This window comes from Cutaneotrichosporon oleaginosum (genome assembly GCF_008065305.1).
Source record: "Cutaneotrichosporon oleaginosum strain ATCC 20508 chromosome Unknown ATCC20508_contig01, whole genome shotgun sequence".
NCBI classification, from domain to species: Eukaryota; Fungi; Basidiomycota; class Tremellomycetes; order Trichosporonales; family Trichosporonaceae; genus Cutaneotrichosporon; species Cutaneotrichosporon oleaginosum.
Genome location: NW_027072170.1, coordinates 2,070,455 through 2,085,502, shown reverse-complemented (window position 1 = coordinate 2,085,502; position 15,048 = coordinate 2,070,455). Strand labels below are relative to the sequence as shown.

General features: G+C 59.4%; 5 protein-coding genes across 5 annotated transcripts; 3 read left to right on the top strand and 2 right to left on the bottom strand.

Annotated features, from left to right (window-relative positions):
- Positions 1-4,109: 4,109 nt before the first annotated feature.
- On the bottom strand, positions 4,110-5,087 carry COLE_00833 (uncharacterized protein; the record flags this gene model as incomplete). The annotated part of the gene is made up of 5 exons (XM_018425701.2): positions 4,110-4,536; positions 4,573-4,864; positions 4,908-4,939; positions 4,991-5,018; positions 5,063-5,087. 5 exons carry the CDS (start codon positions 5,085-5,087, stop codon positions 4,110-4,112), a joined length of 804 nt encoding a protein of 267 aa, XP_018281887.1.
- A 575-nt stretch (positions 5,088-5,662) lies between these two features.
- COLE_00832 (uncharacterized protein) lies at positions 5,663-7,795 on the top strand (the record flags this gene model as incomplete). The annotated part of the gene is made up of 9 exons (XM_018421134.2): positions 5,663-5,774; positions 5,832-6,068; positions 6,109-6,231; positions 6,268-6,390; positions 6,429-6,680; positions 6,719-7,093; positions 7,129-7,251; positions 7,291-7,409; positions 7,448-7,795. The coding sequence occupies 9 exons, from the start codon at positions 5,663-5,665 to the stop codon at positions 7,793-7,795; spliced, it is 1,812 nt and encodes a 603-aa protein (XP_018281888.1).
- Positions 7,796-9,132: 1,337 nt separating this feature from the next.
- On the top strand, positions 9,133-10,115 carry COLE_00831 (uncharacterized protein; the record flags this gene model as incomplete). Its single annotated transcript, XM_018421994.2, has 2 exons — positions 9,133-10,034; positions 10,073-10,115. 2 exons carry the CDS (start codon positions 9,133-9,135, stop codon positions 10,113-10,115), a joined length of 945 nt encoding a protein of 314 aa, XP_018281889.1.
- A 471-nt stretch (positions 10,116-10,586) lies between these two features.
- COLE_00830 (uncharacterized protein) lies at positions 10,587-12,309 on the bottom strand (the record flags this gene model as incomplete). Its single annotated transcript, XM_018426344.2, has 6 exons — positions 10,587-11,360; positions 11,393-11,845; positions 11,885-11,983; positions 12,015-12,065; positions 12,104-12,141; positions 12,174-12,309. The coding sequence occupies 6 exons, from the start codon at positions 12,307-12,309 to the stop codon at positions 10,587-10,589; spliced, it is 1,551 nt and encodes a 516-aa protein (XP_018281890.1).
- Positions 12,310-12,443: 134 nt separating this feature from the next.
- Positions 12,444-14,971, top strand: COLE_00829 (uncharacterized protein; the record flags this gene model as incomplete). The annotated part of the gene is made up of 7 exons (XM_018421995.2): positions 12,444-12,606; positions 12,643-12,689; positions 12,723-12,772; positions 12,806-13,029; positions 13,061-13,718; positions 13,757-14,333; positions 14,372-14,971. The coding sequence occupies 7 exons, from the start codon at positions 12,444-12,446 to the stop codon at positions 14,969-14,971; spliced, it is 2,319 nt and encodes a 772-aa protein (XP_018281891.1).
- Positions 14,972-15,048: the final 77 nt, after the last annotated feature.

Sequence of the window (15,048 nt, the reverse complement as noted above, 5' to 3'; positions counted from 1 at the left end):
TAGTTGGGCTCGGAGGGTCGTAATTTCGTCGAGGGGCTACCGCGCAAGACGATTTACACGGTGAGCATTGGGGAATTGAGCGAGGTAGAAAGAGAGGAGACAAATGCGTTGCTGCAAGAGATGCAAACGTTGACCCGATGAACGTGCTGAAGAAAATGTCCGCCAGTGCCAGGGTAGGCAACGTGGGTGAGTTGGGTGAGTTGGGTGCTCGGGAGTGGAGTGTGGTGGGGTTTGAGCCGGCCGGATTATGTGACAGCAGTAGTGGCGCGGGGTAGGCGATGTGAGGGAGATGGCGACGTGAACAGAAATGCGAGTGCTGGTGGAATTGTGGGTGGCAAAGTGTGATCACGAAGGGCGGGGGTGAGGGGGGATAAGAGGTGCACGGCCCCGTCCGTGGATGATGATGATGATGTTGTTGTTGTGAACAGCAACAGATGAGTCAAGAGCGAGAGAGAGAATTCTAGAGAGATAGAGAGAGGGAGAGGGAGAGAAAGAGCGAGAAAGAGAACGGAAAAGAAAGAGATCAAGAAAAGGACTATCAAGCGCGCATCAACTCGACCCCGGGGTGAGAATTGCACCGTAGAGATGAGTGGAGAAGTGCCGCCGGCGGACTGGGTGCGGTGACGGACGCCCAAGGTGCGGTGAGGTGATGGGTGGCGTATGTCCCGATTACCTGAGGGGGAAGGGGGGGAAGTGAGGGGTGGCGTGGCCCTCGGCCTCGGGTCTTGTGCCGCGCTTGCCCCGAGGAGACCAAGAGTGGTGCCTCTGCGCCCCTCAGGGAGGCATCTATCGCACCCACCCAAAGGGCAAGTGAGCCATCCTTTGCTTTGTTTGAAGTGCCGGAGGGGTGTATGCTTCTACCGCCGGTAACACTCGTTGCCGCAAAAATCATCGCAATCCTCGGCCCTCGGCCAATCCACTTCCGCACTCGTCAACCCCGTTTGTCTCCGGCACCTGTACCGGGTGCCGAGCCTAGAGACCTTTGAGCTTGCGTTTACGGACTCTGGAGATCGCGCGACCCTCGGGCCTCGCACTACTCTGCCCTCCGAGGATACCGAAATCCCGAGCCCCAAGCTGCCTTGCCTAGTAAAGTCTTGCATCAGCATCAGCATCAGTAACGGACCCTCCGACCTGCGCTACAGCTTCGGCCACTCCATGCCTCGGACCATGCGTGGGACCATGCTGCTAGAGCACGGTCCTCGCTTGGTGCCGCCAACAACCTCATGTGCGCGTGTGCAGAACGCTCTATTGTGCCATGAGATATGTGCGCCGCGCGAGGCATGGATCGGGCAAGGGGTGAGCTCAAGGTGAGTGACCCGCCTCGGAACTTGACCCGCCGCCATACCGCCATACCGCCAAACCGCGCGCCGCGCCCAGCTCTATCCCGATGCGTGCCGCTGATTCCGACATTCTCCTTCCTCCCTCTCCACCCAGCTCCATCCCATGATGCCATGATGTATGTAGGCGCTCAGGGCAGACCCCGTTGGGCGGCGTTCCTTCTTCCACCCCGCTGTCGCTCGTTATTACATACATGTACATTGCCGCCACCTACCGGTTATCTTTGCCTCATCTTGCCTCATCTTGCCTCATCTTGGGCGCACTAAAGCGGCTCCACCTCCCCTCCTCTAGCTCGTCTGCTCATCTTCTCAATCTTCTGCCTATCCAGCCTCCCCCCTGACACTCCCGATCACGTCTCACCGCGCGTCACATGCGCGCACAATCTTGGAGCGGGTGCAGATCCTCCACTGATCCACTGACGTCTTCTGTTCTCATTGATATCACCATGAACATTCCATCATTCAGCCACAGCACTCGTAATGTCAGGCAGCTCCAGAGAAGAAACAGTAACAAGAGTCGTAGTGGGTTTATACATTAGGTGCAACTATATATGTATGTACGATGACCAAGCTCGACAAGGCCAATCAGACCTTACCAGAGCTTAGGGGGAGACGAATGACGCCTCAGAGAACATGTAGCCCGGAACAGGGACAATCTTGCCATCCAGCTCAACGTCCAGAGTTGCGTTGTTGTGGTACTGGAAAATGTAGGGCTTAGCACCCGTAACAGCGGTGACACCCTTGCGGATCACATAGGGGAGCTCGGCGAGCACATCCACCTTCTCCATCAGGCCAGCCCAGGCATCATTGACGATGACAGTGGCCTTGGCCTTGCCCTGGCCGTCAACGCGGTCGCCCGCCCACTCGAATGAGAGGCCGTGAGGGGCATCGTAGCCGGTGTCAGCATCCGGCAGGCACGCAAGGTGCTCGGCAATGCACACGTCGTCGCTGATCTTGGGGTACTGGTCAGGCTTGGCCGAGTACGTCTGACCAACGCCGAGGAGCACCGAATTGGGGAGTGACGAGGAGTAGACCGCACCAACGTTGACCTTGGTGTGGCCAGAGCCCTTGCCCGCGGATCCATAGTCGTCCTGAAGATGAGCAATCCACGCTTCTGACATGCCTCGACACGTACGGTGGTCTGGAACTCCATCTGGATCGCCCGGACAGAGCCCAGCTCAGACTTCGCGGCCGTTCCGCCGGTCGTGAAGTAGGTAAAGTTCCAGCGCCTGGCAATCTGTTGATGTCAACACAGCCCCTTCTTCGCCACTCACGGTGTTGGGGCGCATGCCAGACTGGATGGCGTGGATGAAGACGGCGTCGCCGGTGGCGTCAATCTCCTTGCCGTCGATGGTAACAGTGCCCTTGCTCCAAGCCATGGGGTGGAAGCGGCTGGACGTCAGCCACTATACTCATCCTGAGCCTCCGCCTCTGACGCACTGGAACACAAAGCCCTCGCGCTTGTCGATGTGCTTGTCCCGGCCAAAGATCGAGTAGCCGCCGTCCTCGCCCTGGCCGTACTTGAAGCCCAGAGCGTTGGCAGGCTTGGTGTAGGTCACGTTGAGCTGAACGTGCTTGTCAAGGTCGGCAGTGATCGTGTACGACTCCTCGCCGTTGGCGGAGCCAGAGTTCTGGACATTCTGGCGTTAGGCTCTGGGCGACACATAAACACCTCACGAAGTGGTCAGACTTGCAGCTCTTGCCCTCGTGCTTGAAGTTGGTGACATTGACCGACTTCCACACCTGCTGCTTGGTAGTGGGGTTGTAGTACTTGAACGTCATCTGCGCGGTGGCTGGGATGAGGAACATGCTTTTGTCAACGCCATCACTGCGCGCACACGCACCCGAGGAAGCTCCAGATGACCTGGACCATGAGGAAGCTGCCGTCTGGGAGGATCGAGTACCAGACCTGCGTCTCGGTCTGGAAGCCCTTATTACTGATGCACATCCACTGCGAGGTCAGTGCCATCTTCTGCCATCGCAATGGCGCCTTACCTCAGTGTCCTTGTCAGTGGGGACGGCATAGCCCTTGCTGTACGACGGAGCGGGCCAGAAGTTGGGCCCAGTCTCCTCCTTGGATTGCTTGCTGCCACTGGGCGCGTCAGATGCGGAACGTAAAGGAGGCGCGTGGCCACCAGCCGGAGTGTGGTCAATCAACTTACCCAAACCACGACATGATTAGATAATGATTACTGGGGAGAGAAAGGAGAGTAGATGATGTCGCAGTTGCCGGCGAGAAAGATAGATGAAGTGTTCTAGTGATGGGCGAGTGTGAGATTGTACGATGGAGAGATAGAGTGGACTACTTGTAGCCTGTGCCGCCCGACCGAGGTCCACGCAGTGCGAGTGGAAGGCGTCCGTGTTCGGCGCCCGTCGGTCACGGCACAGAGGCAGAGGTGGCCACAAGCCCTGACCATTTGAATCGCTGCACGAGCCCAACTCGTGGATCGTGGATCGTGGAGCCCATCACGTGATACACCTTTCCTCAATTCTGTGACGCGGTCTGTGCGTCATAATTTGACCCAGGCAGATTTCTATTTCCGAGGATCCGTGTTGAGACGAGGAGATAATCAATCCAAATATGGAGTTGGAATTTTCATTAGCCCTCTACCTATATAGCTATTGAGAGGACGTGCTTTGCCTCACTGGATGCTGGGCAACAGGAACCAAACATGCAAACACGCAATGCAAGACTGCGCGTACATGCAGACACAGCCCCACTGCATTTTTAATCACAAATGAGCGGTTACCACCACTGAGGTCATGCGATACTCAGCGGCGGGGAGAAACAGAGCGTGTGCGTGACTTGTAGTGCGACTTTTCTTCCCGGGAAGTGGAGCGATAGCGTCTCAAGTCGCCGTCCTCATCACGCTTACGATCGCGGCCGCTGTCGCGGTCGTGATCTGCCCGCCTACTGGAGCTCTCACCCCCGTCCCATCGGCGATCATTATGGTCATCTTTGCTGCGGCGCCGGCGGTCCACATCGTACCGGTCATCCCTGTCATCACGTCGGCGCCGGGAGTGTTCGCGGCTGTGAGATCGATTGCGACGACGATAGTGGTCATCGTTTTCATCGTCATGCCTTCGCGAGCGCCTGTGCTCCTCGCGATCACGATCGCGATCCTCTCGTCGACTCCCCGTTTCCTTACGACGAGCCTCGCGTTCAGCTCGTTTCAATGCGCGCTCTTCCCTCCGCTTCCTGCAGTTAGCTCAAAGCCTTGATGAGCCAGCTCACTCTTTCTCGGCCTTTCGGCGAGCCTTCTCCTCCGCATCGTCGCCTTCCCTGCGCTTCACGGGGACATTGTTTGCGCCTGTTCCAGCTCCATCGCCGTCCCGCTTGACAGGCACATAACCCAGAGCCGCAGCCAGAGCCTCCTCCTCCTGTTCTTTGATCTTCCGAATCTCCTCCCGCTTTCTTGCAGCTTCGGCCTCGGCATCGCCCTCCTTGTCACGCTGATACCAGTGAATATCCTTGTTGGCTTGCCACCGGCCGATGGGCGCGTTGACGGTGTGTCCGAGGTAGTTTTCTGCTATCAGCTTCTGCTTCAAAGTCCCTTATCGTTTACCCACCCCGATATTTGTCTTCCTTGACATCGGACCATCTGGAAGAGGTTAGCAAGAATTAAATCGCTCGAAGCGCAGATCAGACGCACTTGAAGTCACCGGCGCCGCCGCGAGTACCTGAGTGTCAGATCCATCGGGAGATGACTGCTTTGAATGCTCACCTCCACGAATCGGACCGTCGTGCATTTTGTGAGTGGGAGTGAAGCCAGCGGGGAGGAGGTGGTAATGCAGTCGGAGTGGAGGCCAAGAAGGAGAGATGAGGTTGAGGAATGCGTGAGACGGGATCAAATAGGTCGCCACACAACATGGGCATTGAGGGATAAGGGGAGACGCGCGTCACTGAGCGACCTCCGCCAGGCCGCCAGGCGCGCCCAGGCCTGCACTGGCTGGAAATGATCCTCCATCGTCTCCCCCCCCCCCCCCTTACAACCAACCAAAACACGCTCCCCGCCCGCCTAGCTCTACGCTGGACAACACGCCAGCCCCGCCTCCCACCGCGCCCTGCCTTTCAACTCCCCCTCCTCACCACCATTACATCCTCTCTCCCCATCGGCCTCGGCGACATCCCATCCCCGCTTTCGCTCACTGTCCTCCGCCCCCTCCCACCCCCTCCCATTCCCACGCGTCACCACCTCGTCTCTTTCCGTCTTCCGTCACCCGTGTCTTCCTTGCACAAACAGCCCCGCCTTTCGGTACTACACGCCCCCAAGCTCAATAATCCCCTCCTCGTGGGCTTGCTTGCTTGCTCGGCCTGAATCACAATGGGTGGTGTCTGCAGCACATGCTGCGGCCAGCGCCGCAAGAACAACTATGAGCCTCTCTTACTCGAAAACGAGCGCGAAGCCGTCGCAGACCTCCTTCAGTACCTTGAGAGTGAGTATCCCACACCTTCATCGCCGCCGCTTCAATCGCATTCTCTAACATACCCAGACCGCAGCACGACGAACTTCTTCACTGGGTCCCCACTCGCTGCCCTCACGACTCTTTCTTTCTCAGACAATGTCGACTTGCAGCGCTCGGCCGCGCTCGCGTTCGCGGAGATTACGGAGAAGGATGTGCGCGAAGTTGGGCGCGACACCCTGGACCCTGTGCTCTACCTTCTCACCAGCCACGATAGCGAGGTCCAGCGCGCCGCCAGCGCCGCTCTAGGCAATCTCGCCGTCAATGGTGCGCGCGCCACCCCCACATTTCTCTCGCTGACATCTAGCTGAGAACAAGCTTCTCATTGTGTCTCTTGGTGGTCTTGAGCCTTTGATCCGTCAGATGCTCAGCCCCAATGTCGAGGTGCAGTGCAACGCCGTCGGCTGTGTGACCAACCTAGCTACTCATGGTGAGAGTAACTGAGCCCCCTCAACTGACATTGAAGACGAGAACAAGACTCCTATCGCCAAGTCGGGCGCCCTAGTCCCCCTGACGCGGTTGGCCAAGTCGAAGGACATGCGTGTGCAGCGCAACGCCACTGGAGCTCTCCTCAACATGACGCACTCTGGTATGTCGCTTCAGGGGAACATTTCCACTGACCTTCAGATGAGAACCGACAGCAGCTGGTCAACGCAGGTGCTATTCCTGTCCTTGTCTCCCTCCTTAACAGCCCCGACACCGACGTGCAGTACTACTGCACTACCGCGCTCAGCAACATCGCCGTTGATGCCGCGAACCGTAAGAAGCTTGCCGCGACCGAGCCAAAGCTCGTCCAGAGCCTTGTCGCTCTCATGGACAGCCAGAGCCTCAAGGTCCAGTGCCAAGCCGCCCTTGCGCTGAGGAACCTGGCCAGTGACGGTACGCCAGCAAACCTCGCATCGCAGCTGACACGTCAGAGAAATATCAGGTCGACATTGTGAAGGCGGACGGTCTCAAGCCTCTTCTGCGTCTTCTTCACTCGTCCTACCTCCCTCTTGTCCTCTCAGCCGCCGCCTGCGTTCGCAACGTGTCGATCCACCCTGCCAATGAGTCGCCCATTATTGAAGCTGGCTTCCTGCAGCCTCTTATAGGCCTTCTCTCGTTTGATGAAAACGAGGAAGTCCAGTGCCACGCAATCTCAACACTCCGTAACCTTGCGGCCAGCAGCGAGAGCAACAAGGGCGCGATCGTTGAGGCTGGAGCTGTTGACCGCATCCAGGAGCTTGTTCTGCAGGTGCCGCTGGCTGTGCAGAGCGAGATGACTGCATGTGTGGCTGTGCTTGCTCTGAGCGGTAGGTTAGTATTGACTGCAGTCACTGACCGGCAGACAACCTCAAGCCACAGCTACTGGAGATGGGCATCTGCGAGGTCCTCATCCCGCTCACTAGCTCGCCGAGTGTTGAGGTGCAAGGGAACAGTGCAGCCGCTCTCGGCAACCTCTCCAGCAAGGGTGCGTGCTACCAAGACGATGTGACCCAGCTGACAGCAGCGGCAGAAGACTATGCTCCATTCAACGCAGTCTGGAACAAACCAGATGGCGGCCTCCACGCGTACCTTGTCCGCTTCTTGAGCAGCGCAGACACCACATTCCAGCACATTGCGGTTTGGGTGAGTTTACAACTAGTTTCGCATGCTGACCTTCGTAGACCATCGTCCAGTTGCTCGAGGCCAAGGACCCACAGCTCACCAGCAACATCCGAAACTCGACGATACTTGTCTCGTCGATTCGGCAGCTCGCAGAGTCAGCACCGTCGCCATCGCACGGTGGCCGCGGCGGCCACATCTCGGACGACGACTACGACGAGGACGGCATGTTCGAAGATGGCGAGGGCGAGATCTACGGTCTCGCCAAGCGTATTCTGGAGCTCATTGATGAGAGCGATGGGGCGGGTGGGAGGGACGGACATTTTAGCGGAGAGGAGAGCGCTGGAGAGCACAGCGAGGACCACGCAGCGCTGCGAGCCAGTGTTCACCAGGCACTGCGTGGTCAGTAATAGGGCGGCAGCAGTTCAGATGTAGGTGTATTGATATCCGCATGACGACTGAGGCGCCAATGTTCGCGTCGATACCGATGTTATGTTATTCTTTTAAGATGTGGAGATGTGGATAAGATTTTGGGATCAGATATGGATGGAGCTGGGTCGCTGGGTCGCTGGAAGGTCGCCTGGCGCCTGGAGTACTGGAACTGGAGCTCATGAGCCATGAGCTACTTGAGAGCTTGAGACTCGAGACCGTCTCATTGTCTCATTCCGGGAATCATTTCTCACGCATTACTCATTGGATCATTGGATCATTGGATCATTGTTATCTCGGCGCGCGCAGGTCTTCGTGGCCTAGTGGAAGAGCGGCCGTGGCCCTTGGGTCATGGGATTGATGAGGGGTGAGCACGCCAAGATTGGCAGTTGCCGCATTACGTATGGTGCCTGTTGTTGACATGTGGGGTGGGTTCAGGGTGAGAACCGGTTTACATACCCCTGTGCACGGCCCTCTGACCCAACTGGCTGGCTTGTCGTCTGCTCAGTTCAAAGGCCGCTTGTCTGGCTTCCCACCTCGTTCGCGTGTCGCGTGTCGTGTGCGAGCGACGCGACGCCCCGCGCTCCTACTCCATCGATAGCTCGATAGATCGCGATAGAATAATCAAATAACAAGTCAGACTAGTCGATTGCGAGGTGGGACGGCTCGGACTACGGCTTCGTGAGGTGCTGTTTCGACTACTGAGATCGTTCGTTGGATCGTTGGATAGATCAAAGAGGGAGAGTCACTCCTGACGTCAAACTGGGAGTGGGAGGGACTATGGGTCAGGACAGTGGCGTTCCGCTCCCTCGACGCCGCACCCTCTTTCCGACTGCAGGTTGGCATCTGCTTACTCTCGATCTCTCGATCTCTCGACAGTTTCCCATCTTCCTGTTCCATGGATCCGTATCTTGCGTTTCTCCATCATGCTCCATCAAATGCAGGCCCGCTCGTCTCATGCGGATATGCGGAGGGAGCTCTGAGCTGCTGATTGCTCTCGCCGCTCCTGCCGCCCCCTTACCACTTGTTCCGGCATCCCCTCGTTTCCTCGTGCGATCGTGCGTCGGCGCGTCCATCGATCCAACCGCCCCTCCCAAGCTCCAAGGAATCCTGCCGCACTGAGCGCACTGAGCTTATTCTCACACGCGTCTGCTCTGACCCTCTGGCCTTCCTTCGACAACTACTAACACATTCCACACACCCCACACTTGCTCTCGTCTCATTCTCGTGCGACCTCGAGCTCGCCATCACCGGCGTGCAAGAGGTCCTTCTCTCCGACCTTGTAACGACCTGCACGAACTGTCCCACCTGTCCGACCATGTCGCAACATAGCAACGCTCCTTCCATTAGCCTCCCCTCCCGCCCACCGCCCGTACACAGCGGCAGCTCCTTTGGACGCCGGACGCCACAGAGGTTGTCGCGGCCCGGCAGCACGGCGCCATGGGACGCCTTCGACCACGACAGCGACTTGGGGCATGACGAGCCCGGGGCCGTCCTTGAGAGCACGCCGCGGTGGAAGCAGAACGTCGCTGGCTGGAGGAGAGGCGTTCATCCAGACGCAAGCCCCACCGCCTCCACGTACACTTCCGTGTATCCCCTCTCAACCATGCCCTCCATGTCCCAGTCGTCATTCTTCGACTCCGAGTCGCCGCTCAGCGGCGAGAGCGTCCTCTACTCCGACGAAATGGGTTGCTCAGATACCTTCGGCGCCAGGGCCACGCCGGACTGGGCACCGTGGCTGAGCAACTCGCCTCCGTCCACTCCCCGACGATCACACATGCTCGAAGAAGCGCTGGTGCCCGCACTAGCCGCGCGGTCGCGCGCCTTCCGCGGACCCATTCTCAAGACAAGCACCACATTCTACCTTCCCCCACTCTACACGCAACAGCGACCAACATTCGCCACGCCACGCCGGCCTCCTCGGCCCTCATCCAGAGCGTCCACTTCCACGACGACGACCACCTCGTCCAAGGCCCGCGAGGGGTGCTTCGCCTTCTGCACCGGGAGAGGCAAGCCCACCGGTAGCGGCAAGACCACACCGCGCGACATGGAAGACAAGCGACCGCCGCAGCGACGCCCGCCGATGGCCACGCGCGGTAAGCACTACCGCATCTCGTTCGTGCAAGACCGCCAGTGGCGCGCCAATATTCTCAATCAGGCTGTCGAGGAGAGCCTTACGAGCGCACTCTTCCCCATGCCCCCTAAACCCAGCAAGTCCAAGTATGACCCCCACGCAACGCCCACTCACCGCACCCAAGGCACACACGGCATCGCAGCTCCGATTACAAGCCTCTCAAATGAGGTGCCGATGCCCGCGGCCGGCCGCGGGCCCAATCCCCTAGCGGGTCTTTCGTATGGCATGACTGACACGACCGCGGCCACGGTTGCAAAGACGGACACGGCGCACGAAGAAGAGCTAGAGCCAGAACGAAAAGGAGAGTCTGAACAGTATGACGGCGAGAAGATACTCAAGGAGAAGATAATCGAGAGCGCCGCCGCTGTGGGGAACCAGCAGCAAGAGGAGTCCGAGCCGTGGGTTAGCACGAGAGCCCACTGATGACAGACCCATACGTGAAGCGCCGAGCCCGTTTGTGTGCCCGAGTCTGCGCCACATCTATATGTTCCCCGAGGAAGCCATGGAGCGCCTCGAGCGCGGTCCTCCCTCCCCCACATCCCCTTCCTCATCTATGTCGCGATAGCCCATCTAGGCGTGCAGTGTATTCCGATCTAATGTAGTCGGCCGTGGACAGTCGGCCCCATGCATATGTAGTATTATCGGTGGCGCTGGCTCATGAGGAACTCATTGACGCGTTTCAGTGCCGTGCGTGGCGGATTGCCGTCGGGCCACAACGCCACAAGCTTGTGCAATGCGTCTGCGATGACGATCTTATCTACCTCCTCGTCCTCTTCGAGCTCCTCACCCAACTCGGGGATCGAGCACAACAAGGAGACAGCAATCGGCAGGATGAGCTTCTTAGCCGACGTCAGATCCGCCGTGGCCAAGTGCTCGGCGCTCGACAGCGTCACTACGGGTCGGCTGTCCGGGCCCGTGTTGTACTGGTCGAGAGCTGCTGCCAGCTCCTCCTCGCGCCCCGGACTAAGCAGGACCGCCCCCTCCTCCGCCGCAGGGGCGACGTGAGCACGCAACTCATCGAGCGCCAAAAGGAACTCTTTCCCCTTGGCCCGCGACGACGGAATGGCTGCCACGACTGTCGGCGCACCCGAAGTCGCGAGTGGGAGAACAAACGGTGCGTCCTTCAGCGGCTTCGCGATCTCAACGATCCGGACGACGGCCGTGACGGGATATGCGGCCTTCTCTCCTGATCGGATAGGCGGCCCAAGATCAAGCAAGAGCCCAGACGAGACGGCGGTGGCGCCTGCAAACCCGCCTCCGGCTCCATCGCTCCCGTCTTCCAATGTCGTTTTCTTCATCCCTGCCGAAAGGTCGTGCTCGTCGATGAGCTCGTCCACCGCATCGGGGAGTTCATCGCGCGGCGTGGCAAGCAGCCAGCTCTTCGCGGCGTGATACATGGCCGGCTTGAGTCCCTGCCATAAGCTTCAGTCACTTCCTCACCCACCCTGCCCCACAGCTCCTCGTCGTCCCCCGCACCCGGGACGTAGTCGAACGCGACCGTGCGCGCAAAGGGACCCTCGCCAACGCGCGTTGCGGCCGGAATGTCGTCGGTTCCGCCATTGACCCACCGCGACGCCGACAAGCAAATGATGGGCGTATAGCCCGGCTTAGCAGGGATGGAGGGCGGCACCGACGTGGACGGGTGCACGAAGAACGGCCGCAGCGGCCTCTGCAGCTCCGGGAGCGGCAGCACCGATGTCTCGAGAAGATCGGCCCACGCATCGAGCCGCGCCTCGATCTGGGCCCGCTCGGACGGCGACACAATCTGCGCGGGCACGTACAGTGCCGTGTCCCACTCTTTCTCGGCGCTGCCTTCGCGTACCCGCCGCAATGCGATCGCGCGGTTCACGACAGCGCACCAGATCGGCACTGTCTTCGAGAGACCGTCGGGCATGCGCTGCAATCAGATCTTGCACCTGAGGATGTGTGAGCTCACCTTGCCGCGGCGTGTCGAGTCGACGAGGATGAAGCCGCCCTTCTCTTCCGCGTGCGCAGCCAACGCGAGATTCGAGCGGCGCAGGTTGAAGTCCCAGTTCTGTATGAGCCTACCACCGACCCGTGCTCACCAAAGTATGCCCGTCCGTCGACTTGAAATACGCGTACGTATCCGAGCTCGTCTGCCGTCAGCGCAACCTTTGCAGGAATCGCAACTCACTCCGGGGTCACAATACCATGTCCCGCAGCGCTGGTTAGCTATTGTGAGCTCTAAGCATGGGAGGACGCACCGACTACCTCGAACCGCCCACCAAACCATTCCTCCGCGACGCGGCGCACGAACGCCTCGTCCGCCGCAATCGAGTGCAGCCGGTTGAACAGGTCGTGCTGCGCTGCATGTTTCTTGACTGCCTTCTCGGCGTTCATGACGGAGTGGACGATACGAAGTGGAGGTCTCAAAGATTTGGACTCAGGCACAAGATTTGTTGATCCATTCCGTTTGATCTCTCGTCTCGACTTTCGCACTGCCGCACTTCACTTTCTGCAATTTACCTCCGAAGATGGGACCGAAGCCACAGAGCAAACCCCCGCCGAGTGGGGGAAAAAAGCCGCTACGGGGCATCCAGAAGACCGAGGATATGCTCAAGTACAACCAGCATGCGAAGCGGCGCGGACAGGGGAAGGAGCGGGCCGTCCTCAAGGGCCTGCACGATCTCGTTAAAGGTATGTCCCCATTCTGGCGCAGCAACTGACAACAAGCGTCCAAGAACCTCCCCGGGTCGCTATCTGTCGAACGCTTCTCTGAGGTAAGCTCAACTTTCTGGAAAGGCTGACAGAAGACACGCGCGCTGGAGATCGCCGCACTGCAGAATGCCATCAAGGTCGCTGCGTGAGTCTTGATGCTTTGGGTGTCTGACGACAGTGCACAGAGCTCGTCGCGCGCCTTCCAGTCTCTTCCACGGCACCTGCGCCGTCGCGCAGCGAGCCACAACCCACGGCGTGTGCCTAAGCGTCTGCGGAGCCGCGCTGCCGCCGAGATCGACGCCGGGGACATGACAGTCAAGATGCACCGGAAGAAGGCGAAGCTGCGCGCGCGCGGCGACCTCCGCGGCCGCAGCCGCACGATGCAGTTGCGTGCTCGGCAAGGTGAGGTCTCATGTACACAAAGCTCACGCAGTGAACAAACGATGGCTCGGCTCCCACATCTTCCATGCCAAGCGCTCCCACATGGCCAACGTTTGGGGGTACCGCCTGGGCATGACGCCGACGCTCAAGAGCTTCCGGGCGTCGTATCGCGCTGCGCGCCGGCGTGCCATTTTGCAAGACACCAGCTTCTTGGGCGTAGTGGAACTGCAGGGCCCGCGAAGTCAAATCGTAGCCCTGCTCTCCAAGATCTCGGCGGGCGCGTTCGCCGGAAGCCGGTACGAGGATGGGACGCGGGTTGCGCACATCGCCGCATATCACTCCGGCACTTTCCCTCTAGGCCTCATCGGCCCGATGGAGGTGCTGTGGCAGCCGTGTGAAGACCAGAACCGCACGGTCTGGTTGCGCGTACACCCCTCGATATTCGAAGAGGTGTGGGAGACCGTCATGACCGCGATCTCCGTGTACCCGGAGGAGCTTGGGGCTCTGCTTGTACACGACTTGCGAGACTCGCTTGAGTCGTTCGAAATCACAGGGCCGTTGGCGGGTCAAGTGATTAGTCGCTCTCTGCAGCTCTGCAACTCCGAGTCAGCAGACAAGAAGCGCGCGCTTGCATCTCTCCTGCACGGCGACCCGGCTGAGTGCCCCGATGGGATGGTTGTCGGCTTCAAGGTGTATGATCCTCGCTTGGCGTGAGTTCTTTCTCCACTACAGACGTAGCTCACGTTAGATATCCTCCAGCCCGTGTACAGGAGGCGCCTACCCCGATCCAAGCGCCATGGGAGACACTTCAGACTCAGGATGGAGTCTCGACGGAGCTCTGGGACGCTGAGGTGCGCTCTCGGCTCTCCAAGCCGCGATGGAAGAAATCCGACCTCGACGCTCGCCGGCACCAGCAAGAGGTCCCAGGGACCCGCCTCTCCGCCTCCGTAAACGACGACAGAGTTCCCGTGATTCTAATGAAGAGCTCGGTGCAGAGTAAGACCCCTGGGCAAGAGAACGCGGGCTTTCACGGTTGGACGCTTCTTATCCCCCACGGCTGGTCCATGGCGTTCTTGTCATCGTTCATCTATTGCAATGCTCGGCTCGGAGGCATCATCGAGCGCCGCAACAGGTGCCGAGAGGCCGGGGTTCCATCATTCCCGGAGCACTACTCAAATGTCTGCCACGCTTCGGACGCGTGGGAAATGGAGAGGTCGCAGGAGGATCAAGTTCGTTGGCTGCGCAAACCGCCTGGAAAGCGTCCTGAGTTCTCGGTGTTGGGTACGCGCTGGCCATTCCGACCCGTTTGGAGCGAGGTGCTTACGGTGAGTTTTGGTGTGGTCAAACAGCTGTTAACTCGTAGATTGAGGCAGGAACGTCCGCTGAGGAAGCCGCCATCAATGGAGACGCTGAGTTCCGCACCTGGCTCTTCAACACCGCCCTCGCTCCATGCATCTCGACCCTCGTCGATGCCGAGGACCCCGCTGCGCGCTTGGTGAAAGCTGTAAATGTCGTTCGCCAGCGTCGTGGTCTGTCTCCGCTCCCGACGTCGACCAAGGACGAGCTCCTCACCACCGCCCTGTGCCAAGTGCAAGTCGAGATGATCGGGCGCGGTTCGCCCTCGGACATGGCCACGATCAGCGAGCTCGACGCGGCAGAGCGGACGACCTGGCTAGAGTCGTTCGCACACGACCAAGCCACCGGATTCCATCAAGAAGGCGCCAGCGAAATGCTGAAGCTGGGCGAGAAACGCAGCGACAAGGGCGTCATCGGTTTCGTGACGACCGGTAACATCTCGCTTACTCGTGGCGAAGGCCATGCGCTCGGCATGATTTCGCTCGCGGGTTATCTTCGCCTTTTGGCTGCTGCGCGCCAATCGACCCAGCCGGAGCTTGCGGTGGTCACTGTCAAGAATCGCGATGGGCATGTCTCGCGCCTTGCCTCGGTCACCTTGGTCCAGTAGTCGTCTAGTACCGTGGATCATTCTCCCAATTGGCGTGGTGCGGAGCTTGCAGTTTAGTTCATCCTCGCCGATCTCCT